At 40.2% G+C, this 21,011-nt stretch overlaps 5 protein-coding genes across 5 annotated transcripts; 4 read left to right on the top strand and 1 right to left on the bottom strand.

Annotated features, from left to right (window-relative positions):
• The first annotated feature begins 1,991 nt into the window (after positions 1 to 1,991).
• On the top strand, positions 1,992 to 4,512 carry si:ch211-57n23.1 (uncharacterized). Its single transcript, XM_054606490.1, has 3 exons — positions 1,992 to 2,075; positions 2,958 to 3,512; positions 4,057 to 4,512. The coding sequence occupies exons 2-3, from the start codon at positions 2,965 to 2,967 to the stop codon at positions 4,196 to 4,198; spliced, it is 690 nt and encodes a 229-aa protein (XP_054462465.1). The 5' UTR covers positions 1,992 to 2,075; positions 2,958 to 2,964; the 3' UTR covers positions 4,199 to 4,512.
• An 88-nt stretch (positions 4,513 to 4,600) lies between these two features.
• chrac1 (chromatin accessibility complex subunit 1) lies at positions 4,601 to 7,403 on the bottom strand. The gene is made up of 3 exons (XM_054606491.1): positions 6,989 to 7,403; positions 6,719 to 6,845; positions 4,601 to 5,639 (listed from the first exon to the last, which is right to left on the bottom strand). The coding sequence occupies exons 1-3, from the start codon at positions 7,289 to 7,291 to the stop codon at positions 5,557 to 5,559; spliced, it is 513 nt and encodes a 170-aa protein (XP_054462466.1). The 5' UTR covers positions 7,292 to 7,403; the 3' UTR covers positions 4,601 to 5,556.
• Positions 7,404 to 7,532: 129 nt separating this feature from the next.
• On the top strand, positions 7,533 to 9,746 carry gatad1 (GATA zinc finger domain containing 1). Its single transcript, XM_054606489.1, has 5 exons — positions 7,533 to 8,011; positions 8,370 to 8,492; positions 8,697 to 8,756; positions 8,982 to 9,165; positions 9,244 to 9,746. Exons 1-5 carry the CDS (start codon positions 7,832 to 7,834, stop codon positions 9,432 to 9,434), a joined length of 738 nt encoding a protein of 245 aa, XP_054462464.1. The 5' UTR covers positions 7,533 to 7,831; the 3' UTR covers positions 9,435 to 9,746.
• A 981-nt stretch (positions 9,747 to 10,727) lies between these two features.
• On the top strand, positions 10,728 to 16,530 carry LOC129097103 (protein naked cuticle homolog 2). Its single transcript, XM_054605833.1, has 9 exons — positions 10,728 to 10,785; positions 10,887 to 10,913; positions 11,012 to 11,091; positions 14,450 to 14,504; positions 14,892 to 14,983; positions 15,273 to 15,368; positions 15,466 to 15,601; positions 15,725 to 15,868; positions 15,979 to 16,530. The coding sequence occupies exons 1-9, from the start codon at positions 10,761 to 10,763 to the stop codon at positions 16,419 to 16,421; spliced, it is 1,098 nt and encodes a 365-aa protein (XP_054461808.1). The 5' UTR covers positions 10,728 to 10,760; the 3' UTR covers positions 16,422 to 16,530.
• A 1,030-nt stretch (positions 16,531 to 17,560) lies between these two features.
• lrrc14b (leucine rich repeat containing 14B) lies at positions 17,561 to 20,987 on the top strand. The gene is made up of 3 exons (XM_054606512.1): positions 17,561 to 18,029; positions 18,631 to 19,259; positions 19,815 to 20,987. The coding sequence occupies exons 1-3, from the start codon at positions 17,613 to 17,615 to the stop codon at positions 20,488 to 20,490; spliced, it is 1,722 nt and encodes a 573-aa protein (XP_054462487.1). The 5' UTR covers positions 17,561 to 17,612; the 3' UTR covers positions 20,491 to 20,987.
• The last annotated feature ends 24 nt before the right edge of the window (positions 20,988 to 21,011 follow it).

The following is a 21,011-nucleotide window of genomic DNA, read 5'->3' as shown; positions in this document are numbered from 1 at the left end:
CCTACTGTACATGTCAACTGTCATGCTGTTCTTCTTTCACAAATATGGTAATGATAGTCAGAAATACCATTAAAATGCATAATTGTATGTAAAATAGCATCAAAAAATTTTGCCGCTGTGTTGGGGGCCCTGTAAAGATTCTTTTCATGGGGCCCAAAATCCCTAGCGGCGCCCCTGCTGACAACACATGCAGGTTATTATTTAGACTTTAGTCCATATAGGCATGAATAATTACACAAAAAGCCCTACTGGGACTCCATACAGCAGTGTTTAAATGATGGAGGGATGGAAACAGGGATAAATCAATAAAGTAGCTAACTTCCAGTGTTTGCCACTAGGTGTCACTGTACGCTTACTGAGTTGTGTTGTCCATCAGTGTTTAGACCATAATATATTTTTAAGGCCAACTTTTATGTCTTGTGACCTCCACTTGTTTTTTTTCTGTGGCTTGGTTGTAAAAAATCTTCCTACTTGATTGTTTTATTGGAATGAAGATGTGTATTACAGGAGAAAAATATTAATGATTTTGTGTTGCAAAAATGCAAGACCCCTCTAATTTATCTTGCAGGCCTATTGGGCTAAATACTTTATTACATTACATTACATTACAGTCATTTAGCAGACGCTTTTATCCAAAGCGACTTACAGGAAGTGTATTCAACATAGGTATTCAAGAGAACTACTAGTCACCAGAAGTCATAAGTGCATCTCCTTTCTTATCCAGACATTGACAATAATTTTACTTTAGCTGTGTATGCAGCTTACCGGATTTCAAATGAAGTAATGACGCTCTGGCTAAAGTGCAAACTTTAAGTTTAAGAAACATTTTGTCTGCTTTGACACAGAGAAAATATACTGATTCTGCAACACTTTAAGGAATACAAATCTGGGGTAGATATCATGAAGCCTTTTTTTGTTTTTATTGTGTTAGTCTAAACTACAAAATAGTTCAGAGAGATCACCAGTTCAGAAAGCCTCTTTTTCCTCTTTTAGTGATTATTTTATATTTACAAACAACATATTTTGCATCCCATTTCTTTCCTTCTTTCCAGTTGAACTTTTTTTTCCAACTCAAGGGTCTTAAACCAGTGAAATGTGTTTTTCCAGAGTGTAAAATGTTTTATTTGTGAATATAGATTCAATTATATTTACTTGACAATTCTGTTGAGCTTTCTTGCATATTTATTGCACACATATATGTATATTTATTCATCCTGAGAATCTCAGTGCCTTTTTTAAATGATAGTGTGCGCCTCATGTTCATTCCTCTCCTAACATTACAACACTTTCGATAGTTTGTGCCAAATTTCGTCCCTCCCATTCCTTGTTGCTTATGTCAGGGTGTAAACCTCAGACTACATAAATTCATTCCCTGGCCATTCAAAAGACTCACAAAAAAAAACACAGATGGTGTGTATCAAATTTTGGGACAAAACAAGTCTGGGTTCATTTAAAAAACCTTTGTGCTGGTTCTAAAAACAAAAAAACAGAAAGATAAAACCATGTAACTTAACTGGTGACAAACCACTTCAATGCACATGTATGATTGCATGATGTTTTAGATGTTTAGAGCATTTTGAGTTTAAAATTCAACCCCGGCTGGTCTTGTTCAGGACATTGTAAAATGGCTCATAAATACCAGAAGTATCACACCTCCTACTGCATTCACAGACTCGCTGACTTGAAGTCTTTAGACGAACAAAAAGCTGCAAATGAACACTTTACTAAAATAAGTACTTTTCAGCATTGCAATTTAATTTTTACTTTTTTAAGTAGGTTACATAAAACCCTTTCTCTTTCCAGGATGCCTGACTGGTGTTTGCACTTCTAAGTTATTGACAGAGTCCCTGCCAGACTGACTACAAGTGTGTTTAAAGTTCTTAGAGGCAGGTTTTCCTCAATTACTCCACAGACCCTGACGGAAAACCCTCTCTCCTGACTCTGCTGTTCCAGGGCCAGTAAATAGTGATTCACATCGCTTGTAACAGGCTGCAGTCAACGACTCATTTTTTCCGACCACTTCAGGCAACGGAGGAGCGTCGCAGCTCTCACAGACTGCTTCGTTTCTTTACAAGGTAAGACAATTACAATCACAAGACATGAATGAAAATGATGCAAGGTATTAAGGAAAAGGATGGTTATGCGAGATAAAAATGTTGCAGTGGTCAGGAGTTTCGGATTAGCTGTGAGGCTTCTGTTCGTTACTTTCTACTGCTGGCAAACCATGAAGCTAACAAAAGGAGAGGAAAGCCTCCGGACATTTATAAGAAATAAAACATAACCTAGTGTTCTGCTGAAGCCTTTTTATGGAGATGTATCATTTACTGTGCAGAAACAATATATGTTCTTGATGGAGAAACATGTGGCAATAGTGAAGCTGCAATTAACCTTTTTGTTGTTTCTATAAAAACGAAAATTCATACTATTATTTTGAAGGTAAAATCTAATTGTGCCTGTATGGAAACAGTTTTATGCCAAATAAAAGTCTCACTGTTATTCTTAACTGTATAAATGATAAGTTGAAATTGACTGGCCAATCAAAATCACCATTCCTTCACATGCACAATGTAGTCTGTCTAGAAACTGCATGGGATTGTGTGTATATTTTTGTTTATTAGATTAAGGTTATATATCATGGCTCGTTAAAATATGTTTGATTTACGTTTCCCCAAAGAGTGTAAAAATGCAGATAGAGGAGATCCGTTGTGTGAAAAAAACAATAACTTTGTTACAGGAAAAGACCACAGTGGAAAAAATGTGTAGTGGATAAGGTCTGTCACGATGCCAACAAATGGCCTTTCCAACCATTACAGCTGTGTGTGTGTGTGTGTGTGTGTGTGTGTGTGTGTGTGTGTGTGTGTGTGTGTGTGTGTGTGTGTGTGTGTGTGTGTGTGTGTGTGTGTGTCAATATGAATACTGCTCCACAAGTCTGATCTAGCCTTCATGTTTTGAACCAGTTTGGAGATGCTCCAGGGGGCAGTGAGCAGCGCCGTGCTCTGCCTGTTATGTTCCCTCCTGCTGGGTGTCTGTTGCCCAGCAGAGGGTGCAGGGGCAGCGGGGCCACTTTCTACTTTACTCCCTAAACAACAGTCTGGGGAATCAGACCTTGAGGATTTGGAGTGGGGATCTGGATCATCTCTTCTGCACCTGCTCCACAGTTTCCCTGCTGACAGCCCCTTCATAACAGAGACCCCAGGAAAACCAGTCAACTGCACCCAGCGCTTCTGGCTACCACCGTCCTCGGCAATCTGCTGGGAAAACATAGCTGGACCGGAGGAGTTTGCCAGGTCCCGTCTGCTTGTCCTCCAAAACAGGGCTGCCCTGCAGGCTGTGTCCACCATCAGCGGGATGGAGGAGGGAGGGGTCTCCTATGAATTTCAAGCCAAAGAGGAGGTGCAGGGGATCCACTCAGATCATCTGAGTGTGGTAGAAACTTTGCAGACCATGGAGAAGGAGTTTGCCTCTTTGGAGGAGACAAGGAGAGAGGGGAAGGAGAAGGGAGTCCTTACAAGGTGAGCATGGAGTAACTGAAAAAGTGGGAATAATGTGAACCCTCGATTTATTATTTATTGTTGTAGGAACAGGAACATATATCAGGTTGGCTTTTTTGTTGTTGCATATTCATAATGGTATAATTTACAAAGAAGTCACAAAGAAAAGCTACAAGCCCCACTGTACAGGGACAAATGAAGTCTCTGGTCATTTCGGATCCAAAGCCGGCTGTGGGATTATTCCTAAATGAATGTTAGTGAGTCAGTCAGGAACCATGGATCAGTGTTACTTGTTTGGTATAAACATAACACTGCTTGAATGCCAAAGCAGAGAAGAGTGGAAACAGCATCTAGACAAACAGTTAAGTAATTTCATGTGCTTTCCAACAGTCATCTGGCTGCACATCTGGCTGAGACGAAGCTCTGGAACTAAAACAGCTGCAGAGAATTAACGCAATTCAGTGCTTTCTCTCTATTAGATGTTAAAGAACAGACTTTTAGTGTATAGAAACTCAAAGTAGTGTGTAAATGTGTGAAAAAAACTGTGGTTTGTCATCCCTTTCAGCATGAAGGAGCATCTTGCCAACACAAGAGACGCCATAGAAGGAAGAGAGCACATGGCAAACATCCTGGAGAATCATTTTTCCACTTTAGAGAATACTTTGCTTAACATCCAGCTTCGACTGAACAAACTCGTCCCGCAGTGACGGTAACAAGGACTGGTTGTCCTATTTGTGCTGGATTAATATATTCATGTACATTTTTGTACAACAATGTAGCAAATGCATGCATGCTCAGGATTATGTAAGTAGTAACACTTGATATGCACCTTATGTCATTATTTAGAGATAAATAAACCTCACACATCAGTGAGATTTGATGCACAAGTAGCTGTTAAATCAGGTTTTATATTTCCAGTTTGCAGACATGTTCCACATGGAGATTTCATGGTCACGCTAGCAGCATCTAGTAAAACCACAAGACATTTGTGAAGCTGGGTACAGAATATTTGACTTGTTTAACACATCATTCAACATTAATAAACTGCATTTCCATATGTGTATTTCTCTAAGGTTGTGGTGTAAAATACATGCAGAGCAACATGAATATCAGACAGAATTAATCTTTTATTTTAATATCAAATCTAAACAAATAATTTGTAAATGCATTAGGATGATGATTATAAGATGGTCAGCTGTTATATACACTTTAAATATTAACATCTATTGGGCCGATTGTGAATTTTAATTTGGAAAGATGCAGCATGTTCACTTGCTATGTAGTTAAGATGGAAAAACAGAGGTATTCGTACTTTTGAGTATTTATGATTAACTATTTGTAACTAAAACATAACAATACATTTTAAAACTATAATGTTTAACTTAGAATCAGTAACATCAACATATTTCACTTTGAAATCAATGTTTGACAAGCATCTGTAAAATAAAGTGTTCACCCAATCATATTTGAAAGTCAATCGCAACTCAAGAGCAGAGACATCAGTGCACCAGCTGTGAGGAATATTATGTCATGGTCAGTTACATGGAGTTAGCCCATACAAGCCTGCAAGTTATTAAGAAAAATACAATACATTCCTCCTAATTGTTGTGCATGCAAAACGAGCATGAAATTTATCAGACATTGCTACCAAGAGACCTTCTAAGATCCGGGCCAATCCTAAAACGTCAAAATCTTGAGGCGTGATTGCATTTTGATTTGTCCAAGGCTGCTTTGTTTAGGCCATTTTTACAAATTTAGATTTCTTGCATCAAGTATTTATCTCAGACATACAGTACAACTTCTATGTTCCTTTAAGACTCTGTGTGTTCTCGTGTTTGACTGTGATCTCTTGAGTCTTCACTTGATTTCACATTTTCCCTATGTGGCTTTACTTTCAGTTCAATGTCCATTAACGTCTTCCATTAGCCTTACGGGTGAACTCTCTCAGTGTATTTGAAGCATTGAGAAAGTTTAGGATTTCTCTTCTGCCAGAGCTCTTAATGAACAACAGGACATGTACATTTGATAATATCTGTCCAGACGTGAAATGCAGCCATTGTCCTTATTAAAAGTCAGCTTCGTCCTCCTCTTGCATTTGCTCCAAAGACTGAAGATAATCTCGAGCCAAGATCTTCTTGGGCAGGATATCTATTAAAAAAAAAGAATAGTACAATGTGTCAAACTCTTTCTCACTGCCTAGATTTATCAGCTTACTGTAGCTGTACAATGCTATCTCCGACTGTCACAACTTTTTAAGTGAAACTGTGTTTACAGTGTCTGAATGAGTGATAAATAGGGTAATTATGTCCCTGGTAGGAGGCAAGGTTAAAACTGCTGCAGAAAAATAATAAAGATTGCAGCAACTTGCATTTACTATTATCACAAACAAAAACAAAGAGTTGTTTTGAAGAGAGAATTGAAGAGGCAGAATGCCCACTTCTTTTCTTGAACAGTGTTTAAACTACTGCACATAAACATTGATAGGTTTATTACAGTGAAATATGCAATGTTAAGTTTAAATTAAAAGACTAACAGTTTGGTTTCCATTAAAGAACTGGTTGGACTTACGGAATAACCTTTTAGTTAGGAGTTAGGAGATAAATCAATATGAGCCTTACAAATGAGGCTGTAGTAAAAAATGAGTAGGGGAGAAAGATACAGCATGGATTAAATCATCTACCATTTAAAATTGCAATATTGATGTAAAATCTGTAAAGAAACAAAAACGTTTATGTATAAATAATCAGACACTAACAGTATTTCCATGAAGCAATACGTTTCTTTAATGTGCCAGATTGCACATTATAAACTAAAATATATTTAACAAGTAAGCACATAGATGGTACACCTTGCAGACTAATACAACAGTCTGGCAAAAATCCCTACTGCCTTCAAATTTTTTCTGAAACTGTTTCAGAGAGGTGCTGATTCCACTTCATGATCATATTGTAGGATGTTGTTTGTTAAGTTGTTGAGTTGTATTGCATCATACTGACAGACTGTTCTAATATCTTGTCAGGGTCATTTATATAAATGAGTGTATAAATGTGCAACACAGTCCCACAAACTGCAGCATCTTGCAGGGCATTTGTATTAGACTGCATTCATCTTGTGCACAAACTGTAAAGTTTACTCTAAAGTTGTAGTGGTAAGGATTTAGCAGAGAGCAACATTAAATACTGCAGAAAGTCCCTGTGGGTCCATCAGGCTGCAGCTGGGTCTCTCACCTGTTAGAAAGTGGAAGGTCTCCTTCTCCTCCGCGGTGGTAGCCAGGTCGGTGTATGACAGAGAGTTGGTTTCTTTCCCGGAGCCGTTGTTGAATGAAGCCAAAGCCAGGTGCTGGACAAACAGCTCCTTCAACAACACAACACAAGTCAGCAAAGGAGACCCTCACATGTTACAAAATGGAGCAGCTATAGGTACAGTTATCCGATAAACTAGCAGATGGACAGGCTGATGAACTAGCAGTGCTTCAGCTAGCATTGACGGCAGCTTACTGTCGCCTTGGTGGTGAGAAACAACGCGTCCTGGTTGATGCTGGAGACGTCGGGGGAGCTCTTCATTATCAACCTCACTCTGGAAATTGGGAGAGAGATGGATTTTTTGTTAGCCGACGATTGTTCGTCTTTGTCTGGAGTAGTTTGAGACATCTTCATGAGGAACCACACGGCGCCGGGACAGACAGGCGGAACTTGGAGTATGTTTTGAACGGTGACGCGTTTCTTCTTCTTCTTCTTCGGTGATTGGCGGCCGTTCAGATTGCTGCCACCTGCTGGACTGGAACGACGTTTGGGCGCCATAATTATCACCCCAAAAAATGTTTATACTCTAATTGTTTTCCCTTAAATATTCCACTGTATTCCATCACACAAGTTTTGTAATAATCAATTAATAATTAAGTTTGTATTGTGTTCAACAATAAAAGCTCAATACACAGGTTGAGCTCGGCGCAGTCTCCTCCAGTCCACTGGAGGCGCTTGACTAAGGAATCGCAAACCATAGAAGAAGAACCGATGTCAAAAGAGGCAAAGAAGAAGAAGAAGAAATAGTGGCGTTCGCAATGGCGGTGATTTTGCTGCAAAATTAAACAGCTCAGGGTGCAATTTGATGCTGTCGTAGTTCTGGTAATCAATCTAATGTCACAGCCAGACATCTAGACTATATCTGCCGCCGAAAAGGATTTATCTTTGTCTTTGTTTGTGCCATTTGAAGCAGCCCCTGCAGTGTGTTATGGTGATGCACAGTTAGCAGCAGCTGAACGAGCAGCCATCATCGCATTGTTGAGCACTGTGGTAACGTGAATGTATTCCCTCCCTGGCTTCGTTGACTGATCACTAACGATGCCGCTGGGTTTGAAACCGTGCTGTGCTGTTTGCAAGACGAACTCTTCCTCGATGTGGAAGAAAGGGAACCAAGGAGAGGTCCTCTGCAACAACTGCACAGGGAAGAGCTGCAGCGGCGGAGCATCAGGACCCACCATGTCCTCCATCACACTGCCCAGCAATGGCGGGGGAAAGCAGGTTAGTTACTGTGTGTAAGTGAAATGTTTCTCTTGGGTACAGCCCAGACTCAGTGGTCATTTTAAAGGGAACCGTCCCTCTTGAATAGATTTCATCAACCACTATGTGAACCCTATTTACAGTTCAGTTTTGTAAATTTGAAGAGGTACTTCCTAAAGTTGAACAGCAGCATAGGGGACGTATCCATTGTGATTATAACACATTTCAGAAAAAGGCCCCTGGTGACCATGCAGGGACTTGAGGAGAATTTCATGCTCTGAATTCCACTTAAGCAAGACCATTGTTTGTATATATTTAACAAGTCAAAGGCAAATCACACTAATTTGAAGCTGAAATACCTGGTATCTGTTCCTTTTAGTCCAAGCAGGAGATCCACAGGAGGTCTGCACGGCTTAGAAGCACCAAATACAAAGCTCCTGCATCTGAGAAGAAGGTATCTACAAAAGGAAAGGGGAGAAGACACATATTCAAACTGAAAAATGTAAGTAAAAGATGGATTTGATAAGCAACTTTAGTTGTTTCTCTTGTTATGCGCTGTGCTATTCCTTTATGTATTTGACCCGTGTGTGTGTGTGTGTGTGTGTGTGTGTGTGTGTGTGTGTGTGTGTGTGTGTGTGTGTGTGTGTGTGTGTGTGTGTGTGTGTGTGTGTGTGTGTGTGTGTGTGTGTGTGATCTCTTTCCTCAGCCAATCAAAGCACCAGAATCTGTTGCAACAATCATCACATCAGAATCAGTATTTTATAAGGTATGGGGTTTATTCAAACGAAGCAAAAGTAAACTCATGTTTCTGCTCTATGTCTAATTCATATATCCCAATCTCATCTGAAAGCGTATCCTGCTCTGTTTTCAGCATTTCTTCATCTTATTGGAGCTTCAATTATTACTGTGGGGCTAAAACTTCATCCAGTGATGCATGTGAGAGAGGCAGCCAGACCGTTTTCATCTTTAATGTTTATACTTGTATCCTTAGGGTGTATACTACCAGACGGGAGATGTGATCAAGGTGACAGATGAGGAAGACGGGAAGCCGTACTATGCTCAGATTCGAGGGTTCGTGCAGGACCAGTACTGTGAAAAGAGTGCTGCACTGACCTGGTTAATCCCCACACAGGCTAGCCCAAAGGACCTGTTTGATCCTGGGACATACATTGTTGGTGAGTAATGAGAGACTAAAATGTTACCATGTTTAAGACATTTATGTGACAAGTTAACAAATGTCTGTTTTGTTTTAGGTCCAGAGGAGGATCTGCCCAGAAAGATGGAGTACCTGGAGTTTGTGTGTCACGCCCCCTCTGAATATTTCAAGTCACGGAGCTCTCCGTTCCCCACCATTCCCATCAGACCAGAAAAAGGATACATCTGGACCCACATAGGACCGGCACCAGCCCTCACTGTCAAAGAGTCTGTCAGTGGCAGCAGTTAACACAGACCTGATATGGACTTGAGTCTGTTGCTTTTAAACAGACGTATGTACATTTATGTAATATAATGAAAACAAAAAAGTGGTTAACCACGGCCATTACTTCAGATACCAGTTGTTATTTTAAACAAGTTGTTTATATATTACTTTTGTATGTAGTTATAAACAAAAAGCTCTTCTTCACCATCACTTTGTCCGTGATTGTTTCAGAAAATGGTACTTATTCATTGATTGAGTTGCTGTGTGGGCAATAGACTTTTCTGTTTTTTTATTTTCCCTTTTGTGAATTGTAAACTGAAAATATAACTTAATAATGACAACAACAAGATGATGTTTGGAACTGCATGTTTAAAGCGTCAAAGCACGGGATTCTGCAGTACACTGTAGATCTGATGCGTCCATCGTTCACCTCATTTACAGGTGAGTTGTTTGATGATGCTCTAAGTTGGTGTATTCTTGAAAGACTGTAAAATGGTGATGGAAACAAAACTGCAAAAATAAGGAAAGCCTGAATAGAGCATCAAGATCATACAGATTATGATTTTATAGAAGTAAATCATGCACATCCCTACACTACTAACATACAATATTCATATGAGACAACATACTGTGCCATTAAGTCCCATGCAGGGATACATGCAGCAAGGTTGCCTGGTCCACCACGTCAAGCTGTAGTACATCATTGACGTTAATATTGCTCTAGTCCCGCCCTACTGTGCTGTGATTGGCTAGTAGTACTTTTTGCCTCTTCTGTTTGGCTCATTTTCCAGGAGAAGTTTGCCATCAGGGCTTTCTGCTAGAAACGGTTTATTTTAACCCAAACAATGAACATCTTTCCTAAACTTGACCTAGCAGGCTTGTTGCCTCGATCGAAGGAGATTTTGGGGGCAGAGTCAATCTTCTCCCATGCGCGCTTAATTTCTGTAACTAATGAAACATGACATTGGAATAAGCAATCTAGTTGGTTAACTGGCCAGCAGCTAAATTAATCAAATCAAACAAAAACAATTTTATCACAAAAATGAACGTATACCAGCGTAAAAAGAACTATATATCCCATGCCCCATCCACTAATGGAGGTGGCGAGCTTTATTACCTTTTCTACAACTTGCTACGAATCAAACCAAAGAAGGAGGTGCGCAGGGGTGAAGGCTCTCGCTCTGCCGCTTTACTCTTTGATGTCTCAGTTACTTCAAAGCTTTAGCTCCTCTGTGTCCAAACCTCTGCTGTAGTATCCCGGTGCTCTTCTTCCATAAATGTCACTTTTATTTTTCCCCCTCATGGATTGGACATTATGAACTTTTCTTGATCAAATGAACAGGCAGGAGTATGGGCAAATTACAGTCCAAACTTGGTGAGGTGTTTTATGACATCACTAAATATTATGATTTTTAAGAAAAGATGAAATCGCCTCTGACTTGTATTATATTATCTCTTCTCTCATTGTTTGGACAGTTTCGAAACGCAGACAGAGTCCTGAAGGTAAGCCAGTCTCCACAGAAACTATTCAAAAAAACATAACTACTTTTTATATGATTTTTTTTTTCATGGTGCTCACAGATATTCTTATGTTTCTGCAGGTGGTAGTTTGGTTTCAAATGTGCTGACCTGCCAAAGCGAGCTGGAGCGCATCCGCATCCACAAAACGAAACTGACAAAGGTAGAACATTTATTATTATTATTAATGTATATTTTGTCTGTATAATAACCCACCTCTTATTACCCACCCACACATATAGACGCAAGTAAAACTTAACCCAGAGGGCACTAACCTCAGGGATTGCACAAAAAGATATCCCACAATGCTTGTTTTTGATTTCCTTTGACACTGACATGCTCTGTTATTGATAGATCACCAGATAGACAATATGAAAATATTCACCTGAAACTGTTCACATGTTTAATCAGATCCAAACGATATATGTTCTATTGATAAGATAGCCAATAATTTAGTCAATTTAGATATACTGATCATCTGAGAGGGTTCAGTTGTTTTTCTTTTATGAATCAAGCGAGGAAAAAACTGGACCTGACTTAAATTGATAAAATCTCCAGATACACACAACATGTATTTGAGGGCAGATTTCTCCTTCAGAAGATCTACTCAAATGTATGCAAGTTTTATATCTACAATTTGTGAAAGTCTATTCCCGTACTGACCAAAGAAGCAATAACAACAGAGGCATTGCCAGCCTGCTCTTACTGGTTTATTGCAGAGCCAACAGCTTCATGTCAGTTAAGCCAGTTTGGGTTAAATCGTATTTGCTCACATCACATCCAAGGGACATAAAAGATGTTTGGAGGTAATCGTATATTTATTCTTCCGCCCTTTCCTCCTCCTCCTCTATAAAGAGACTTCCAAGTCTATGAAGTGCAACACAGCCACCCCCTCAAAACAGCAAGGTCTTTATATCCAACAGGGAAAAAAAGTCTCCACATCTGGTACTGCTTTCCTTCTCCAGTCAGACAGACTGTGAGAGGGGGAGAGGAAAAAGATGTGGGTAGTGGGTGTTTGTGGGTTTTTGATTGCGTAAATGGCATCACATGTAGACTGTTAGCATTAATAAAGCATTCATGTTAGGATACTGTTGAAGAGAATATGTCCTCGTCGTTATTTTTTTTATTTCAGGAAGGCTGTGAAAACTGTCAAATACGGTTCTATTAACCATAAACATACTGATTTAATAAAACCAGATTTTGTGGTGAAAGTAACTTACAGATGTTTAATATCCGTTCAAATATCACAGGGTTGCTTGTAGAAACAGTAAATTATGTAAATGTTGAATTAGAAAATCAACCATGATGCCATTTTAACTTTTATTCAGTTTATTTGAACTTTTAGCACAACTGCTCATGAGATTTGGTGTTAGTTCTCACCAGTGTTTTTGAAGTGTTGTATGAAAGGTCTGGAAAGTTTCAGAGTTTGTAAAAAGATGCTGACTCTGCCAACTTGTTTAAAAGGTTGTGGTAGAGTTTCTGTGCTTGTTAATGGGAGAGATCTTCCTACGATACAATTTTCCAGCCTAATATAGTTTGAATCTCCATGACACCACTACGGTAAACTAGAACCACCGACGACAAGATATTTTATATAGTTTTCTGTCTGATTTTGTTCTTACATTAACCTTCTTTTTGTGTTCTTGATATGCAGCCCATTACTTTACATTTAAAGAGTTTTCCACGTATAAAAAAACATGACTCCTTAAAAAAACGATGGATAAATTAGGTGTGCTCTTTTTTTAAATAGAAGCAAGGATAGTTAGAGAAATGTTTGTGTATTCTTGTTCGTTAAGATAACCATTGACACATAACTCACTGTACACACACAGAAACTGAATATTTACACAATTGCCTGTCGTCACTTTCTCAAGAAACACAAACCTGTTTGCTTTGATCTCTGGACCGTGTGTGTGCGTGTAAGGGAGGCTGACCCACGGTGTAAGTTTTCATAAACACTATTTAAATATTTGTAACATCAAAGAGCAGGGTTTTATTATCTCTATGTGTCAGCCTCATATTGTCTGACATAACTAACGCCCAGCAGTGTTTACTTTGACTTCTTCTATTTCGCTTGTTAGCTTGTTTGCACTTGTAATCCACCTTTCAGTCCACATCCCAACATTTGTATCGATGGTTTTCCGGCTTTCCGACACTACACTTTAAGTGTTAAAAAGGTTGTCTATTTGTGATTATACTTTGGCCTAAATCCACCCAAGAAACCCCATTTTTGTTCCTTTACTTCCCTCTTTAATTCGAAAACCAATTCATAATTTGTAAAAAAAAAAATCTTGGTATGATGCCATTGTTTGTTTTTTTACGATTACTTTGAGCTTTTCTATGAGGTTGTTTCATGTTTCATATACTGTTTTATGGAAACTTAAAACTAAATTCACTGCAGCTTGTTGACATGAGTTTGAGAGAGCTGAAGTCACCAGAGCATCATGTATCCATGTTTGCGTCCCCACAGTGAAACTTCCTATCCAGGTATCAAGTTATCAGAAAGGCTGTTAGACATTCTTGTTGAGACAAAGGCTGCTTCTGTTCTGCTGACATTTGAAACTCTGTGATTACGGGACGGATGCATGGAAGGCAGATGTATAATGAGGGTGTAAAACAGAATACTGATTCCATCGTGTGCACACCTTTCTGCTACCTGCACCATCTCTTCCACTGAAATCTAACCCAGCATCAAAGCCTCACAGCAGGCAGAGCGTGGCGAGCGGAGAGACGAGGGTGTTGAGAGAGATTGGTGTGTATGTGTATGTGTATGTGGGTGTGTATGCGGGTGTGTATGTGGGTGTGAGGGCTCACACTAGTCTGCATCTGCCCGAGCAACAGTGTGATGTTAGTGATGGATTGTCGTGTTGAGAGATAAGATAAGTATTGTTGCAGCTTTCAGTTCTCTCTTGCTGTGCAGAGCAGACTGTTTACTACCTGAGAGAGGAGCAAGTATGTCTGATCAGATGTTATTTTAAATCACAGAAATGGATATGAATATAAAGGTTTGATAGTTTTAGAATGGGCTGAAGTATTATGTTAACTAAGGCATTTAAATAGGGTGGCGCCGCATCCTATGGTTTGGAATTTTACTGTCTCTAGTAAATCTGGCTTCATGATTTTGCATTAATGATGTGATATGAAACTCCACGGACATGTCAGTTACATATGATAGTGAGGAAAAACTCAAGATGTGAACATTTTAAAGAGGAGAACCAACTAGGAAATGTCCAGCTCCTTTGCTGTCTCACCTAAAATATTTCTGTATTTAAATTTCTGTAGGGTAATGAAGAAATATTCAGATCACTGCTCCATCTGATCAAATATGTTGGAAATGTAATTTTTGGAAAAATTGAAGGACAGTCAATGACTCACAGATGTTCAGCATTGCTCACATCTGGAGACCAATCCTCACACTCCTGAGACTTGAAAAGCACTTAATTGCTTCCTTCTTTTGTTCCCCTCTCCCTCTTTTACATGTGTGCTCTCTGTTGATTTAAACTCTGTCACTCTTTTAACAGAACTTGTACGTAGAATTGAGGGCAAACAGGTCTGACAGAAACTGCAACATTAAAGGTGAGTAGAGAACTGCTTGAACATGCACCTTACTGACTTACTCACTTTCTATGTATTCTAAATCGCCCGATTATTATTGTGTAGATGTTGTACATTATCAGAGAGTTTTGATACAAAAGCCATAATAGGTCACCACCATTCTTTACCAGATAAAAAGGAAATAGTGAAATTAAACACATCTGTTCTATGTTTGTGTGGGAAAACTTCCACCTTTGGATTCTGTTAGTTTCCTCTTTGCTGGCTAACTTTTATTAAAAAAAAAACAGATCTTATAACAAGGGATAATTTTATTGGAAAGGTACAGTATGTTAACTCAATTATAATAGATAGCCTCAAACTGTGGGTCTCCTGGATAACTATGTTCAAAGTCAACTCTGTGTTGTTTAGTGGTTCTGCCCCCAAAGAGGACACCTGATAGACGTAACAGCATCCACTTCCAGGTCAATAAACGGACCAAGAAGAGGAACAGCCATGCGTATGTGAGTGTACATCTCTATATCCCTGTAGCAAATCCTTTTTGTAATTTCCAATCAACTTGAAGATAGGTGCATTTCTAGTGGGTCTGTAAGATTACTGACTCTTTGTAAAGTTACGCATCTGATACTAACAAACATTTTATTTTAATCACACATTGAGCTTTTACCGGCACTATGGCTCAACTTATACAACATTACTGTAAAATGTAATACTACATAAACTACAGATGTGCGGTTAAATCTTTATTATAGCAGTAATAAGCTTGTTTCCTGATGATATGTGCACATACAGGTCACAGAGTGTAACATGGTGCCTGATGAAGACACTCAGCAGGAGTGGGTCTTCACACTGTACAACTTTGACAACAGTGGCAAGGTCACCAAAGAAGTAGGTTTCTTTCATGCACATTGTTCAAATTAAGCACTGTTTCAGCATGGTTTGTAGTCAGTGTGTATATATGTATGTGTGTGTGTGTGTTCTGCAGGACATGACCAGTCTGATACACTCCATGTATGAGGTTCTAGAGGCGTCAGTCAAACCACCTTACGGTGGCACCACACCCCTGAAGATAAAGCTAGTTGTAACTCCGTCTGCTGACCCTGAGAACATCTTACAAATTGGTAAAAAGCCATTTTTATTGTGGCTCTAGTTACTGTGACATTAAGGACAGAGTCTCTCTCAAGTGTCTGAACCGTGGTACTTCACTGCTGTGATGATAATGTCCCTCTATCATTTAAAAACAGCAACAGAGAAGGAGCAGAGTGCTTCTCAGGAGTCAGGAAACCCAGTAAAAAGATTTTATTGCGTGGATGAAAACATAGAGCGTAGAAACCACTACCTGGATCTGGCTGGAATTGAAAACTACACTTCCAAGTTTGACAATACAGGTAGAGAAACTACTCTATTGCTTTGTGGTTTTTGCCGTATATAAACATTTAATTCATGAGCTGTCCTCTGAAAATCCATATATTAAAATAGTTTTTCTTCTTTTTTCCAGAATCTCTCTCCCAGGAGCCCAGTCAGGACGCTCGCTCTGCTCCTAAGCACCACCCTGTGGTGATCAGAGAGAACTACATCTCCCCCGAGTCTCCCAGAGGCCTCTCAATCCCTCATTCTCTGAAAAGCAAGGCTGTGTCAGCGGGGAAAGACAGGAATGTAGGAGAAGGAAAGTCTTGCAGATTACATGGTCAACACCCTGCTTCATGGTGCCATCCTTCCCAGTCTCAGCCTGCAGCACATAGTGTCCTGCAGCGTAGTCACAGCAAGCGGGTTCGCTCCAGGGTGCAAGATGCCTCGCACCTTCGATCCCCAGCTGGGGGAGATAGGGGGGGAGATAGGGAAATATTTTCCAACCTTCAGTCCTCTCGAGCCCAGAGACACGAGCACCATCACCATCATGAGCACCATCATCATCATCACCATCACCACCACCCTTCGTAAATGCATTTTAAACACATATGAGACAGGTGAGGAGAGGTGGTGTAGACTATCAACCTGAAAAGGGATTGTTTTGGAGGTTAAATCCTTAAAAACACCTAATTTACATTATATTCAGTGTGTAGTAAAATCAGGCTAAAGCAATGTTATCTAATGCAAATAAACCTGAAAATATTACCTTTATAAATCCAGACTGTTCAATGTTTACTTAATTCTACCTCTTTAGCAATTTAGATTGACAGGTTCCTCTCAGGTATGCTCATTTGTGGTGATACATGTGGTTTGATTTTACTAAGATATTGTAGAAATTAATATACACTAAACTAAAAGGTATTTATTCTGACAGCCACATTTTGGTTTCCTGCCCAAATATTTGTACAATTTAACAAACATTTATTAACAATGAATCATCTATCAGTTGATTGTTCATATTCAAATAACAATCAAACAAAGTCCATGATTTGTTTTCTCACCTTTCTTCTATGAATGATAGTGATACATTTTACTCAATAACAGCAAGACAACCAATATTTGCAATATATCCTGCACTGACCACAATATGGTGTTTGATTTTTTTCCATATCAGTGACACAGTACTTATGTTCAGAGATTTGTTCAGCAAAGTAAGCGTGGCAAAAGTTGTGTAATTTGTCTTAAACAAAGGGTGAACAAATATTGCGATTGTTTTCTGTGCCCATGTTTATTTTGGCAGAAATCAGTCGTGGAAATGTCAGAGACACCCATGTCTCCACTGGCAGTAGCCTCAAGAAACCATAATGCATTGCAACCATGTGATGTAATTTGAGAGTAGCAAAAGCTATTTACTAAGGCAGGTTTGGGGAAAAAGGGGACGTACCAAAAAGTAGATAACAAACCTATCACAAGCTGCCTTCTCAAATGCATTCAACATTACAAACTGATGATGTTTCTGTACCATAGCCAGATATTTGATTGTTCCTGTATTGCTTTTCTATTTCTGCTCTCACAACATTGTTTTCTTTGGTCCTTGCAGCTCATGTGAGTAGTGTAGGCTTCACATTCAGATGTTGTTCCTACTTAACCTCTTTGGCAAAAGTTGCAAATACACACTGTCCCCGACGAAGGACGTGAGACAGCTGTTTCTATTAATAACCTCCACTCTCTTAACTACCACGCGACCCCCGTGCCCCACACAGCAAGCGTCGTTGTAGACAAATGCACAACACCCAGACAGACAGAAAAACAGAGCAAATCAATAAAGCAGCCACCACAGAGCTGTTTGACCGCAGCTCTCAACAACAAGGACACCCAGACCTGTTGGTACGGAAAACAAAAACAGAGATAAAACCTGGAAACATGAAGTCACTGCGGTTCCTTGCTGCCGAGGGCTTCATTCAGAGTGGACCAAGTGCTCTAGAGAACCTCAACTGTGTGTCTTTTAACCTTTACCCACTTCTCTTCAAGGCCTGCTACCTCCATGAGCAGGCTGACTTACTGCGTGTTTTGGTCCAGGCATGGCCTCTTCCTGTGCTTGACCTACAGAGGCTGCTGGGAGAAACAGTCGACTGTCAGATGGACCTCACCTCCCGCACCTGTCGGCTTTGTTTGGAGTCGATTCTGAATGGCTTAAAGGTACTTAGATAGTCTTCATATGCCTTATTATAGTGATGTCATCCTCATGTTTTAGTTAAACAGGCCCTATTATGCTATTTTCCGGGTGCATATTTTTATCTCAAGTTACAGTAAAATATTTACATGCGTGAATGCTCATAATCCGCCTTGTTTTTCTCATCCTGGCTGCCCTGCAGCACCTCTTCTCCCCCTCTCTCTGAAATAATCTGTTGAAGCACTTGCTCCTCCCTCCAGAAAGCAAAGTCTGCCCTGATTGGTCAGTCAGTCTGCTCTGATGTGATTGGTCAACGTTTCACATTTCAAAAAACTCTTCCTCCAGAGCTTCAGCTCCGTCTCTCTCTTTTGTTGTTTGAGTGCTAAACTAGCCGGAAGGAGTTTTACGTCACTTCCGTAACATTATGACCTCATAAAGTTATGGAAAGTAAAAGCATAATAGGGCCACTTTAAATGTTTTCTTGTCCCACGTTTTTCCGTTCTTTTTGTGGCTTAATTGGCTTAAACACACTTGCATTGACTTGTTACTGTCTTACAATGTTCATTAATTATTATAAGTTGAGAATCACTTCAAAATAACTTCGCCTTGTATGTCTGTTTGTCAAAGGATTATGTGCTGTCTCCTCCAAGAACATATGCCAAGAACCTGCATACGGTGGACCTGACTGGCCTGAGGGATATCGAGCACCAGCCATGCCCCTGCCAATCCACACTGGGTCGATGGGCAAGAACCCACCTCCTGACCCAAATGTGCTTTGAGACCATGGTGGCCATGAAAGACAACGACGTGTCCCCATCTGCCTTTGAAACATCTATCGATGTTCGTCTGAACGGCTTCGTCACAGGACGCAACTATGAGCTGGTGGCTCAGACCTTCCTCCTCCTCCGCTACTGTCCACTGAAGCTTCGCTTCGTCAGTTTTCGGGCTGATTCCCTCTCTCTCAAGCAGCTGTTCTATGTTCTTCGCCTAGCAGACACTGAGTCCATTTTAAAGCTGGAGGTAGTCCACAATGTTCCCCTGGAGGCCACACACTTGGAGGTGCTGCTGTCCAGGGTGGCATTCCCCAAATTGCAGTCTCTGACCGTGCCGGCCGGGGCTATAGATATTAGGAGGTTGGGCTCTGATGATGATGATCTGATGTCCATCCTCGGTAACCTGCTGGCACAACTGAGCGGTCTGACTGAGCTCTTTGTTGGTTTCTCAACTCTAACTGGACACCTACGCAGACTGCTTAAGTGAGTTAATGGACAAAGGGAGGGATGAAGAAGGACAACCAGGTGTCCTTGTTTGTAGTTATTCTGGATGAGACGGGTGGCTCTGGTGTCTTACGTGCTCTTTGCAGCATCAAAAGCTTTAATATAGCTCGCAATAATCACATTTAACCAGGGTCACAGCACATTGCAGCTTTAAGGCTCTTGTTTAGCAATGGAAGGTATTTTGTTGTTAAAATTGCTGACATGATACTAGAGTGAGGACAGACGGCTGCACCGGGCCAGAACCGCAGGTTAGCCAGAAACCTGCTGGATGTTGTTCAAATGGAAATAGAACAGAAGCACAAACCACAAACAAAGCTGTCAATCAGTCTGGCATTTAACTTTACTTCCTAAAAGATTTACCCTTTACGTATTTCTGGCACCAATCCTACATAAAAATCCTTCATGAGGACCAACACAAACCACAATATGTATCTGCTATTCACTACATATATATTGACAATTGTGTTAAAAAATTGAGGCTGGATCTTTTATCCCATACTAATCTTTTTTTTCTTCTCCCTTTTCTTTACCCAGTCCCCTCAACACACCACTGCAGTGCTTGGAGTTGGCCAATTGCTGCTTGACTCGTCTGGACATGACCTACCTGTCGAACAGCCTCCACAGTGAGTTCCTAGTCCGTCTAGACCTCAGCGGACATGACATCTTCAGCTCTTTCCCCACCTGTTTCCACAAACTGCTCGGCCGTTGCTCAGCCACATTGGTCAGCCTGACCCTTGAAGAATGTAACATAGAGGACGAGCACATGGATGCCTTCACTAATGCTCTGACTTGCTGTCAGGGCCTGGAGGAGCTCAAACTCCTGGGGAACCCTCTGACCACTGCAGCCCTGCGGAGGTTGTTCTCCATGCTATCTTTGGGTTTTCCTAAGTTAAAATACATAGAGATGCCAGTTCCCCGTGAGTGTTACTCTGAGAATGTCACTTATCCGCTTGATGATTCTGATTTACTTCTGTACAACGACGAGCTGTTTCAGGAGGTCAGGGGTCAGCTGATGGGGATCCTGGATGGAGCTGGTAGAGGGAGTGTGGAGGTGTGCTCCCCACTCATGGGGGCCTATGACCCAGAGATTACTGAAACCAGTAATGAGCTGGGAGTTTCCATGTTAAAATCTTTTAACAACGTCATTGGGAACTTTATTGGTACCATAACTGAGGTGGACAACAGTAGATCTGCTCAGAAAGATGAATAGTGTGGTTGCCAGTGGAGGGATTAAGTATACGGACCGACAAACAAGGGTCAAGAACTCAGATTTACACAAATCTAGAAATGTGTGTAAGGCAGACCTGAATCCTCAAACTGTCCGGAAATGTTGATGCTTCGTTGACAGTCATTTTCAAGACTGTGTTTTTAGGCTACACATAATAAGGATATATATTTTAATATAGTATTACTTCAGATAGCTGGCAAACAGTCTTCCCTGTTCCTATGCATGACTGAAGGCCAAAACTGTGAGAGTAAATCAAGTAAGCTGAACACGTGCAGTGCAGATAGATGTAGCTACTGGAGTAGTTATGGTAGATACTAAGTTTGCCTTAGATGTTTTCTTACATGTTCTTATGACTATATTGTGGTTTAAATGTTTTATATAACTGGATTTTTAAATGTAAACAGCACATAGTTGCAACATGGAACATATCTGAACTAAGAAGTATATTTCTAACCGTTTCATTTTGTCTTACCAATAAATAAAATCTTCAAATAGCCCTCTAT

This window comes from Anoplopoma fimbria, chromosome 10, assembly GCF_027596085.1.
Source record: "Anoplopoma fimbria isolate UVic2021 breed Golden Eagle Sablefish chromosome 10, Afim_UVic_2022, whole genome shotgun sequence".
NCBI classification, from domain to species: domain Eukaryota; kingdom Metazoa; phylum Chordata; class Actinopteri; order Perciformes; family Anoplopomatidae; genus Anoplopoma; species Anoplopoma fimbria.
This window is presented reverse-complemented; position numbering and strand designations above follow the sequence as displayed.

Excerpts from the sequence above, each read along its gene's own strand:
- si:ch211-57n23.1 (XM_054606490.1), top strand. The coding sequence starts at position 2,965 with ATGCTCCAGGGGGCAGTGAGCAGCGCCGTGCTCTGCCTGTTATGTTCC. Across the intron at positions 3,513-4,056 it reads GAGAAGGGAGTCCTTACAAG|CATGAAGGAGCATCTTGCCA; the intron begins GTGAGCATGGAG and ends CATCCCTTTCAG.
- chrac1 (XM_054606491.1), bottom strand. The coding sequence starts at position 7,291 with ATGGCGCCCAAACGTCGTTCCAGTCCAGCAGGTGGCAGCAATCTGAAC. Across the intron at positions 6,846-6,988 it reads TTCTCACCACCAAGGCGACA|GAGCTGTTTGTCCAGCACCT; the intron begins GTAAGCTGCCGT and ends GTGTTGTTGAAG. Across the intron at positions 5,640-6,718 it reads GACCTTCCACTTTCTAACAG|ATATCCTGCCCAAGAAGATC; the intron begins GTGAGAGACCCA and ends TTTTTTTAATAG.
- gatad1 (XM_054606489.1), top strand. The coding sequence starts at position 7,832 with ATGCCGCTGGGTTTGAAACCGTGCTGTGCTGTTTGCAAGACGAACTCT. Across the intron at positions 8,012-8,369 it reads GCAATGGCGGGGGAAAGCAG|TCCAAGCAGGAGATCCACAG; the intron begins GTTAGTTACTGT and ends TGTTCCTTTTAG. Across the intron at positions 8,757-8,981 it reads CAGAATCAGTATTTTATAAG|GGTGTATACTACCAGACGGG; the intron begins GTATGGGGTTTA and ends TTGTATCCTTAG.
- LOC129097103 (XM_054605833.1), top strand. The coding sequence starts at position 10,761 with ATGGGCAAATTACAGTCCAAACTTG. Across the intron at positions 10,786-10,886 it reads CAAATTACAGTCCAAACTTG|TTTCGAAACGCAGACAGAGT; the intron begins GTGAGGTGTTTT and ends TTGTTTGGACAG. Across the intron at positions 15,602-15,724 it reads TGAGAACATCTTACAAATTG|CAACAGAGAAGGAGCAGAGT; the intron begins GTAAAAAGCCAT and ends ATTTAAAAACAG.
- lrrc14b (XM_054606512.1), top strand. The coding sequence starts at position 17,613 with ATGCACAACACCCAGACAGACAGAAAAACAGAGCAAATCAATAAAGCA. Across the intron at positions 18,030-18,630 it reads CGATTCTGAATGGCTTAAAG|GATTATGTGCTGTCTCCTCC; the intron begins GTACTTAGATAG and ends TGTTTGTCAAAG. Across the intron at positions 19,260-19,814 it reads CACCTACGCAGACTGCTTAA|TCCCCTCAACACACCACTGC; the intron begins GTGAGTTAATGG and ends TTCTTTACCCAG.